Source organism: Taudactylus pleione, unplaced genomic scaffold (assembly GCF_031769625.1).
Source record: "Taudactylus pleione unplaced genomic scaffold, aTauple2 ptg000609l, whole genome shotgun sequence".
Classification (NCBI taxonomy): domain Eukaryota; kingdom Metazoa; phylum Chordata; class Amphibia; order Anura; family Myobatrachidae; genus Taudactylus; species Taudactylus pleione.
This window is the reverse complement of record NW_028285011.1, coordinates 14,175,830-14,188,071: the sequence shown is the minus strand read 5'-3', so window position 1 is coordinate 14,188,071 and position 12,242 is coordinate 14,175,830. Positions and strand designations below refer to the sequence as shown.

Here is a 12,242-nt window from a genome sequence, read left to right as displayed (position 1 = left end):
GACAATGCGGCTGACATGACAGGATCACTGTCAGTGCAGTGCTCCTCCCTCAGTGGGACGCTATCTTGTACATTTATCTATTATGACTGGTCAGCATTATTTATTATTTTATCTATGTGGACATTATGATGATTGTTGACATTTTGACTCTGTCTACATCTAAACTGTCAAGCTAATGAAGCTGTTGACCTCATGTCCATGTCGACCTTTTGGTTGTCGACATTATGACAATCAACATTTTGTTGTCAACCTTATGATTGTCTAAATTTTAATTGTTGACATTTTGACTAGATCCCATTATACCTATTTTTACAGTTTACGCAAGTCCCATTTGCCGTGTCATGAATGCAGGGTAGAAGTATGGCTGACTGCCAGAATGTGCATGTCCTAACCGTGCATATGCTGTGGATTTGATCTCAGGAGTACAGAAGTGGGTGTTTGAATAAATAGGCACTGATACGTATGGTAATCACTGCTGTAGTCTCCATACCTACAGTAGTTATTGGTTTGGAATATTCATGCCCTTACAACACACCACACTGCACCAGTTGTAAATCACATTAGTGAAGTTCTCAAAAATATCTGCAAACCTACAGTACTGGACAATAATGAAATGAGGAACTATATTGAACTGAACTGTTCAAAACAGAATTCATCATCTTCCTCAATTGCAGGTCCCCATCCTCTCGCCCCCTATTTCTGTCAGCAACATCCTTCTCCTGGCCACTGTTTGGGTGCCATCCTCAAACCCTCCATATTCTTCACTCTGCACATTACATCTACAGCACATTCTTGCAGTTTTCATCTGAGACATTTCCAAGATCAGACTCTTTCTCACCGTTACTGCCACCTAAACCCTTATCCACACATTCATCATCTCCTGCCTCAAACACTGTAACATTCTCCTCTCTGGCCTCTCCTTTAATAATCCTTCTCCACTTCTATTATAAAAGCTCTATCTCATTTTCCTTTTTAACCACTCCATGACCGCTTTTCCCACTGTGCAACCTGCTTCTCTAGATACCCATGCCCCTCAGAATCTAGTTCAAACTCATGACACTCACTTACAAAGCACTCAATAACTCTACCCCCTCCTACATCTCCAACCTCTTTTCTGTCAATACTCCCTCTCACTCCCTCCGCCACTGTGGTTAGCTTCTCTCACACACAGCTCTAAGATTTTTACCATTCCTTTTCTGGAACTCACTCCCTTACCAAGTCAGACTTTATACCAATCCCACCAGCTTCAAAGGTTCACTCAAAACTCACCTTTTCATCAAAGTCTACCATAGGTCCTCCTGATTCTCCTCTGTTCTCTGCTGCCCGAGCTTGGCATCTCTCCTTCAGCATGTAAGCTCCTAGGTCAAGGCCTTCCTTTCTCATGTTCCTTCCCAGCACTACCCTTGCTTCCAGTGCTCCTTGTACCTTGTCTCCTATTTCCTTTCAGCTACACTGACTATTTGTGCTCACCCTTTACTGGGTATAGTCTCACTGAGTGCTAAACTGACGTTCCCTTGTCAAAACACAGTGAGTTCCCAACCCTCACTTCTAGTACCTAGTTTATCAGTTTATAGCTCTGTGTTGTTCGACAGATGTGTTTCCTTACTGTTACTGTACCATTGTTATGTTTTATTGTTATTGTGGAAACTTTGTGGCGCCTTCAAAATAAAGAAGAATAATAAATATTTAAATTCAATCAAAAATTAATTTATCCGTGATGTGTGCTCGAAATGCAGGGGTGTATCTAGGGGTCTGAGCGCAACGGCAACGGTGCCCCCCCTCGGCTGGTGCCCCTGGCGAGGGTCATCTAGGCCAATAGGTAGATACACCCCTGTCGAAATGTATACATCACGGATAATTACGGGTGAGCAACATTGCTTATTTTATTGTGCACTTCTATGAGGTGCAAGGTAAAATGAGTGATGTTGCAGTTCCGATGTGCCACCATTACTAGTGTTCATGCACCATTCAATGGCACATAATTGAACTACCCCTTTAGTGTGTAATTCATGACCTATGGGCAGGGGATACGTTTAAGAAGCCGGTGCCCGCAATCCAGACCACCGGCTTCCCGAATCCTCTATCCCGCCTAGGGTTAAATGACAGGCGTCTAAAATCTAGACGCCTGTCATTTTCACGATGCCGGGAGACATCCCTTCTCTTCGATCGGGAGGCATCCCGATCGAAGAGAAGACGGGCGCCGCGAGCGGACAGCTGCAGCGGGGGGAGGGTTAGGTTTAGGGCACCTTGGGGGGGGAATTAGGGTTAGGCACCCCCCCGGGAGGGTTAGGCTAAGGGGAGGGAGGGTAAGGGTTAGGCACCCCTGGGGGCGACTTAGGGTTAGGCGCCCCCCGGGGGACTTAGGTTTAGGCAGCGGGGAAGGGGGGGTTAGGGTTAGGCACTTAGAGGGGGGATTAGGGTTAGGCACTTGGGGGGAAGGTTAGGGTTAGGCACCCCCCCGTGGGACTTAGGTTTAGGCAGCAGGGAAGGGGGGGCTAGGGTTAGGCACTTAGAGGGGGGATTAGGGTTAGGCACCCCCGGGGGGGACTTAGGTGTAGGCAGCGGGGAATGGGGGGTATGGGTTAGGTACTTGGGGGGGAGGTTAGGGTTAGGCACCCCTAAGGAGGGTTGGTTAGGTTAGTTTATACTTACCTTAGGGACGATCAGGATATCCAGCGCTGTCGGGCTTCCGCTGCCGGGCTCTGCTCTTTTGTCGGGCTGCCGCAGCCGGGGATCGAATTGCCGGTCATGCGGCAGCCGGGATCCCATACCGAATGCATGGGCAGAGTGCATGGGTAAGTTTTCATTGGAAATATTTATATTATTTATATTAAAACAATAGAAAACTGCATGATTATGTCTTCCAATAATGACATATAATACAATATAGACTTTGTATTTATGGTCCCTTTTCTAGGAATCCCATATCACCACAGAAGAGTTTACAAAAAAGGTATGTGTAACATAGTTTATTCTGCTGAGCTTCCGGATTTACAATGGAACAGAAAAACAATGTCATCCATTAAATCATCACTAGTGAAATTATTTATTTTGTCATCCATTAACTCATCTCTACTGAAATTAATTATTATTAATTATTATTATTATTATTATTATATATATTAATGCTGATAAACCTTTGCTGTAACTATTTATAGAAATAGAATACCTACTTTTAGACATCCTCTGTTTACGGTGAAACTTTCGGTTCCCATCATTACCTTCATATCGCCACAGAGATAGCTTTGCTAAACAATGAGCAGAGTCTGGGAAACTCTGGGAAACTCATAAGTTATCTGATATGGACAATATGCAAACAAAGCCACATCGATCTAGGAGAACAGAATTCTGGGAATGGTCATTTATATAACACCAGGCGTACAGAGAAAGAATTATCATTTATAAGAATTTTATTTCGCACGTTAGGACTCATCAGTGAAGAATATTATTCATCTTGGGAAATAATTTATAGAAAGCCAAGCACAAACGATAATTTAGGAAAAATGTTAGGATTCTCTCAAAGAACAAAAGCCAATATACCATTCCAGTTCAGTTTAATAGACTTAAGCAGTAGATTTATTAAGCATGACATGGGCAGGCTGATTATTATTGGTGATAAAGAATTTAGTGCATATCCAACTTAAAAGGTAGAAATGAAAGTGGAGTAATTTGAACTTTTCACCCTAATCTTGGACTACACATACAGTAAGGCAGTGATTTTCAACCTTTTTCAACTCGAGGCACACTACACAAGATTTTAAAATTGCCAAGGCACACTATCCAGCAATGCGGTGTGCGCAGACTATGAAAAAACACACTACGTTGGTTCCCACAGGAACAAAACACTACATTTGCCCCCACAAGAATAAAAAACACACTACATTGGTCCCCACAAGAATAAAAAACACACTACATTGGCCCCCACAAGAATAAAACAATCCCATTGGCTGGCCTCCACAGAAAACCCCCCCGATATTGCTCCCCACAAAAAAAAAAACAACCATACATTGCGCCCCACAGAAATAAAACAACCATACCACATTGCGCCCCACAGAATTGCTCTCCACAGAAAACAACTGCCACATTGCTCCCCACAGAAAAAGAAACCCATGGCTGGCCCCACAGAAACAAAAAACAAAACAAAACACATTGTTCCCCATTAAATAGGCAAATATATGGCTGGATAACATATGGCTGGTCCTCACTAAAAAAAATGACATGACTGGTTCCCATGAAAGAATAAAATATGGCTGGTACCCACTAAGAAGAAAAAAATATGTCTGGTCCCCATTTAGAGAAACAAATATGGCTGGTCCCTACCGACACAAACAAAACCCACATTTCTTCCCCCCTTGTCACTCACACTGCAGCAGGATCGCGTGCGGGCGGCTTCCAAGCAGGCTTGCTGATTGGCGCCGGGCAGGAGGTAAAGAGAGACAGAGCGCGGGCTGGCTGATTGGCGCAAGGCGTTGGCTGGCGGAGCGGGCTGGAGGGCAGTGGACAACGCGGCGTGCGTGACCTGTGATGTCATGCCGCCGCGTCTTTGCAGGTCACTGCCCGGACGCTCCTGAGTCTCCCAGAGGAGCTCAGCGGCCCGGGATGCTGAAGTATGGTAGAATGTGCTCTGACAGCCCCGCGGCACACTTCACAACCGCCCACGGCACACTAGTGTGCCGCGGGCACACCGGTTGAAAACCGCTGCAGTAAGGGGTTTATTTACTGTTTATCAACACTGCTGAATGCTAAAGCAGGCTTGTTTAACTTTAATTCCTATTTCTGTTTTGAAACTATCAGTCAAAGCCGTAGCCGATTGGCAACTTTGACAAAATGACAGACAGTAAATAAACCCCTTATGGGGCATACACACTGGGCGATTAAAGTGGACGACTGAATGATAACGATATCGTTATCGTTCAGTCGTCCACTTTATCGTCCATTTTTAACACCAAAACGATGAACGATAACGACGCGTGTTCACGCGGGTCGTTCGTCATCATCGTTCATCGGGTTAACATGCAGGCCAACCTGACGATATCGTCAGGTTGCTGCACGTTTGGGAATGGGGGAGAGAGCCTGGCGCTGAACGATATCGTTAATGATATCGTTCAGCGGGTTTGCTCAATGTCATGAACGACATTGAGCACAGCCTGCCGAGGACACACTAGACGATATCGCTCAGGGAGCATATCGTCTACTGTGTACGCACCTTTAGTGTTTGATCATAGCTTTATGTTTTTAAAGAACATCAGCTGTTGAGTATCTACAATAAAAATAATCTTAATGTTTATTTAGGTAAGTAGTATAGCATACAGAATATCTACTTACTGCAAGTCAAATATGTGCAAAATAAATAAAACGTGTGACTGAATGCAGTGCAGGGTAGAAAAATGTATTTTGACATTAGGGGGTCTATTCGCTAAGCCTTGTAGAGAGATAAAATGAAGAAAGATAAGTCCCAGCCAATCTGCTCCTAACCGTCATTTTTCAAACACAGCCTGTAATGATCACTGAGCTAGAAGCGGATGATATGAGCAGACTTAAGTTGTGATTTGTTAACATCAATCATCATTACGCTTTGATTTATCTACTATAAGTTATACAATTGAAAGCAAATATCTATTATGGATTCTTACACATTTCCATATTAGTAAATCCACTGTACATCAATATATTTCTAAGCATGCCATAAACACAAACTACACTTGTACAATGACTAAAATATAACCTATTTTCTATTTTGTAATTTAATACACTGATTTATCATCTTGTATTGAATATATTGTTTTTAAATATACTCAATTTACGTTACAAGCATTTTGTTTTTTGTGCCATTTGACTATTGTATAGTAATAATTTAATTTAATTAGTTTTGTTGAACACTGATCCATGACACCAGATGCTACCATTTTAGAATTGTCATGTATTTTATCAATGTTCATGAATTTTATTTGAGATCAGTGATTCAATTTTTATGTTATTAATATGTCTTATTTTTTAATTGTTGTGGTCTAAATAGTTTTTCTTACTGAATTTATTTTTGGGCATGTACTTATAGGTGCTCACTCAGAGTAAAACAAATATGCACCTTTAGTACTACTTATGCCAGGCATATCAGTGTGTTACTGCACAGTATACGTGATGGAGGTACTGTATAGGATACATACATGGAGCCAGAGTTTTGGATCTACTGTAGCTCCACCAAGTTTGGCCTGGTAGTGAAGTTGAACCAGGATTATGTTTTTACCTAGGTTTGAACTTCATCAGGGCCACTGTCACACAATTGCTAAAAATGGGGACACTCTTAAATGACACAGGTTCCAGGGCTGGCTCCAGTGGAAACTGGTAGTCTGACAAAAACCTGTGAGATTGCAACAAAAGTATCCTCTTAACCTCAGTCTGAACAAACTTGACTCATGCAAGTTCATATTAAATTCAGAGTCTCTGTGTTTGCATGCAAGGGCGTAACCAGGGGCATAGAGAGCAGTCCTAGGCATGGGGGAAGGGGCCTAACCATGGGAGGTGTGACCACGCCTCCTTATTACAAAAAAACTTTTTGCAGCGGTGCTGTGCTGGGGAGGTCGGTGCTTTGAGACCCCCAGCCCAGCGCAAATCCAAGGGGGCACAATCAGTGTGATTGCTCCCCCCCCCACAGGCAGAGGAGACTGCAAGCAGTCTTCCATTGCAGCCCAGCACACAGCAACATGTACTGGGCTGCCGACAGGTAAGAGGGAGGGGGGCCCCTCTAACAAGCCTGGGTCTGGGCATAACTAGAACTTTGTGGGCCACATAGCAAGATCTTAAAAGGGCCCCTGCAAGGTGTACTTCAGGGTCCAGTCTTCAACCCGGGCAACACTGGGTATCCCTGCTAGTATAAGATAACATGGTTTAACACATTATCATATTGTGTACAATTAGAATAATGTGGTCAGATACACAGAAGAATAATATTTATTAACAATAGTAAAAGTCATAATTATCATATACAGTGGATTAAAAAGAAATGTTAATGCAGCACCTCTATATTTATTGTTTATCTCTGTAAAAATGAAATGGGGATGGCCTGGAGGTCAATTCACAAACAGTGAATAAGAAGTGTCTAGATAGTGCTGCTGGTAATAATTATCATTGCTTCTCCTTGTACCAGCCCCAGAGCCCGCACAAGAGATACGACTCCTGCGAGGCACACCTGCGTCCACGTCTAATTCAGTTGTAATTATGTGAACATACCAATATATTCAACCTATGCATACCCGCACATTCTCTCCTTCATACCAGTCGGATATTTACAAATAACTAGCTATGGACATATGCCATACTTATCCACATTTTAAAGCCCGGAGAGGAGACATAACTGGCTACTTCGGGGGACGGGGATGGGATCCTATGTCATTGGCTAAATGACACAAGCCTCCCCCACATCTTCCAGGAGAGTAGGTAAGTATGACATATGCATACATTTTTAGAAACCAGACACAAAATCTAAATATAATTAAGGTGTATTAACAAAGATCATGTAGAAGGTTGCAAATTTTTATTATTTATGTTGAATAATATATATTGTATTATATTTTACAGGACAGTTCTGGAACAATGGGAAGACCCTTTTTCCTTTTTAGGGTAATGCAAAGCTCTTAAATGTCAACATTCATCAGAATTTTGCATCACCAAGGAACTTTCACTATAACCTTCAAAAGTAATCTAGCTATGATCTAAAAGTGTCCTCTAATTCCCACCTCGAGATAGTTGTAGAGTTTGATGTAAAATGAAATATTGCATGCTTCATATTTATTTAGAGATAAAACATTCTAAGTAAAAAGGCAATTTATTTTCTTTTAAGGAAGGGAACCCATTGTGATATAATTTGTGATTAAAAACTCCAGTGTAACTGGATGTCAAACATAATTACATTTCACATGTGTAATAGCGCATACTAGTGCTATTACTTGCATTGAGGAGATCATTGAATGCCACATTAAACGTACTAAATGGAACAAGAAGTGTTCAGAAAACTACACCACAACACACCCTAGTGCAAGTAAAAATGCAAGTGTGTATGCTGACATTGGGAAAAATGGGTTGCATTGTCAGATGCATTTACATACATTGTACTGATGGTAAAAATGCTACTAAACACATGTAATCTAACACCCGTGGGTATGAGGGTTAACACATATTTCCTAATACCTTATTCATTTGTAGCACAGTATCAAAATATACATATACCAATTTCCTGTTATGGTGGGTATATTACCTTCTCATTTCATACATTAATGGTGCGTACACACGGTCAGATTTTTCCTTCAGATATGAACGATAACGATTTAAAAATCGTTCAGTCGTTCATATCTGAAGGAAAATCTGACATATCTGACATGCCTGAACGATGGACGATCTACAATGCGCATTCCCGTTTGTCAGATAACGATATCTGACATCTGATGTGTTTGCAGTCAGACTTGGACGATTCTATTCATTTTAATGCAGTCAAAAATCGTTCAATCGTTCAAATCGTTCAAAACTTTGGTAAAATCGTTCAAATCGTTCAATCGTTCATCTGACAAGTCTGACAAATCTGACCGTGTGTATGCTCCATAACTTTACATACTAATTACTAATGAAATTTCATACTGTGTATATTTTCCTACAGCCTAGAAATGGAAGAACAGTCTCTATAGATGAACACTAACACATACGCAAAAGGTATATATGGATACAATGAAATTATAGTATATGATATTTGCTGTACTGTAAATTCTCTCGGAATTGTACTCAGTTCTTTGTGAAGTCTATGATCACATCCTGTTTAGTAAAAATCCTAATGTATAGAGTTTACTGTTTGCATACAGGAGCTCATTTAGACCTGCTCGCTAGATGCGTTTGCTTGCACCCAGCATATGCAAATCCGGCACACACCCAGCAAGGCAGGCGATCGCAGGGCAAGGCATAAGCACACCCACTATGTCTTGGCGTGCGATCACTTTGAGTATGCAAACACCCACCAGCCTGTTATAAGACGCCCACTTGCCCACGTCATCTCCAGGTAGTGTATGAAACCATCGGTACATCGAGGACCTTCGGATGCAATCGCAGTGCTTGAGGTTGACTAAACTCTGCCAAAAGCACTGCGATCACTTCAGTGTGAAATACAACCAGGTGACGTGTACAATGACGCTGCCTGTTAATTATGCACGCCTCTTAAACAGCATTAAGATGCTCAGGTATGCCTGCGTTCGCACCTCCACTCCCCCGTTTTTAATGGCCAGTCCCTGTCACCACCCACAAATGGCATCTCCAGTCACTCACTCTACTGGGGTCTATGCGCAGCGAATGAATGCTTCCCGATCTCTCACACTGGTTCGCGCATTGCAATGCATATGCATGTGCAGATTGCGAAAATCGGCCAGCTACAAGCGAACGCATCCTAGTGAGCGGGTTTGAATCCGCTCCACACTTCTATAAACTAGGGGTGAGCGGGTTCGGTTTTACTCGGATTTACTCGGATCTTTAAACGGCATTTTATTGGCTATCGCCTATCATGTGTTTTGGATAGCCAATATAATAAATCCGAATTTGCGGTAAAGTGGCGATAAGAACCGAGTAAATCCGAGTAAAACCGAACCCGCTCACCCCTACTATAAACACAATGGCATTTTTGGAAATCAAAGCTATTAATATTGTGGCGGTTTTACCTAACGAAACCTGTGCAATATACTAAGCTGTGTGTACTACTCTTGCAGTAACCTAGTCTAACCTTGTTAAAGGGTTGCTGTTGTTGTTTTAAGAAGAACCACTAAAGTCAACTGATGTTTAATAAGTTTAAAAACATTTTGTAAGCTGTTTAATTTGTCACATTAGAATGTGGCTTTATTCTATATACACTATATATTCTCCTAGATCATTTACTAATATGTCATTTGGTTACACATATATCCCATATCCCCTACCACTTCTCATATTTAGGGCTGATTTAGAATAGGAAGTAAAGCAAAATAAAGCAAGTAACTGTGCACCTCGGTAAAACTATGCTGCACTGCAGGTGGGGCAGATGTAAAATGTGCAGAGGTTAAGGTATGAGAGGGGGGCGACAAAACTCAAATCTAAATTGCAGGGTAAAAATAAAGCTGCCCAGCATTTATGGGTTACATGCAAAAGTAGCCAGTATTTACCCTGCAAGCAAAAACAATAAATTTATTTGCACCCCCTGTATTGTAACATGGTTTGATCCAGATATAGTTACTTGTTTTTTTGCTTTGATCCTAACTCAAAATCACCCTATTAGTCTAAATGTCTGTAAATATGTATAGTATTTTTGTGATATCATATAAAATGAGATTCCTTTTCCAGTAAGCCTGTAGTGTTATGCTTGAACATACATGTGTCAGGAGAGGATTTGATGATCAGTACACAATGCAAATTTTCTGGTGTAATGTACAGTACACTCTGATACAAAAATGTAATGCACAGTCACTTTGATGTCCATAATGCAATGCAGAGACCTCTCTGATAACCAAATACAATGTGTCTAATTAAGGGGAAAATATATAATATTCAAGGGCATTTGGAAAAGTTTTTAATCCATAAATTTTGATATAAAGGACTAATAATTAGAGATGAGCGATTCGGTTCTGCTCTGTTCTTTTTGCCAAATTAGCACAAGTTCAGATTTATCTTTATTGCCCATCCAAAACACAGGAGATCTGGATAGCCAATAACATGCCGTTTTTCAGATCCAAACATAACCGAGTAAAACCAAACCGCTCATCTCTACTAATAATTACAGATGAGTGGTTCGGTTTTGCTAAAAAACAAACACACTTGAACTGTGCGGTTCCGAGTCAAACCGAGTTGAGGCTCAGATCACTTTCAGGTTCCAAATAGAACAGAGTCCCGATTCAGGTCTTCTCGTCAAGTTTGGAACTCGGATTTAAAAACCTGATCTCACGTGTTTTGGATTGCATTTAAGTCCCTCCCTTGTGATTTCAGGTGCTGTGAGGTAGCCAAAATTGACTGGAAATGACTCAAAATGAATGTTATTGATATTAATAGTACTATAGCACAGGTTGTCAAAACTCAGTCCTCAGGAACCCAAACTGTGCATGTTTTCCAGGTCTCCTCACAGAATCACAAATGAAATAATTAGTTCCACCCGTAGATCTTTTAAAATGTGTCAGTGAGTAATGAATACACCTGTGCACTGCTGGGTGACTGAGGACCGAGTTTGAGAGCCACTGTACTATAGGAAGAAAAAAAGGTCCAAATGACATGATTTTAGCAGTTTTTTTTATTCATTTTTTGCAAAATCCAAAACTGAACCAAAACACTTGAAAGTGGTTTTGTCAAAACCAAAACACGACGATGATTTAGAACCGAAACCAAAACACATGAGATTTTAAAGTAGTAACAAACCTGTAATAAGTTTTGGCTAATGAAATGTGCAAACGCAAAAGTCATAACTGTACATTGGTTTGAAAAGAGGAAAATATCTCTGTAAAGTAATTTACTTTTGGAATCCTGTGAAAGATATTATTTCCCTTACAGAAATTCACTGAAGATGTTCTACATGACCTGACCAAGATGGGACCCAAGCTTCTCTATACCATATGAAATAGTATGGTTTAATGCATTAATTCCTTATTTCCTCTAACTAGAATATTTCTAAATATTTAAGAAGGTAAAAAATAAAATAACCATTTGCCTAGAGCAGTGTCTCCAAACTCCAGTCCTCAGGGACCCCTAACAGTGCATGTTTTGCAGGTCTCCTAGTTGGTGCACAGGTGTATTAATTACTGGCTGGCACATTATAAAAGATGCACGTGGTGCTAATTATTTCACTTGTGATACTGAGGCGATCTGTAAAACATGCACTGTTGGGTCCCTGGAGTTGAGAAACACTGGCTTGGAGTGTTGCTTTATATTAATTCTTCATAAGAAATTGCACTTGTAGTGAATAATCATCATAATCGTATTTTTTTGTTTACTGTTTTAACAAGTCTACAGAAATAAGGCCCCTTACCCAGTGGTGTTACATTTGTGTAAAAAAATGCACATTAGCACTATGTATTAGCATAGTTTATATGCAAATTTATCAAAATAATCACCAATTCTCAATAATCAATGTATTATATAAAAAAATAATAATAATTGCGCTATTGTGGTCCAGTGAAGGGAAAAAAGCTGAGAAAAGAAAATGATGAGCCTGAACACTAAGGTACCTTAACTTGCTGCTAGTTAATCAAAACAGA

At 40.8% G+C, this 12,242-nt stretch overlaps 1 protein-coding gene across 1 annotated transcript in view; it reads left to right on the top strand.

The window, feature by feature from the left end:
• Positions 1–11,803, top strand: part of NMS (neuromedin S) — a 34,568-nt gene extending 22,765 nt beyond the window's left edge. Inside the window, exons 7-10 of the mRNA XM_088454070.1 lie at positions 2,918–2,953; positions 7,576–7,617; positions 8,648–8,700; positions 11,539–11,803. Coding sequence (XP_088310196.1) covers positions 2,918–2,953; positions 7,576–7,617; positions 8,648–8,686 — 117 coding nt within the window. The 3' untranslated portion in view covers positions 8,687–8,700; positions 11,539–11,803. The remainder of the gene's footprint in view (positions 1–2,917; positions 2,954–7,575; positions 7,618–8,647; positions 8,701–11,538) is intronic.
• The last annotated feature ends 439 nt before the right edge of the window (positions 11,804–12,242 follow it).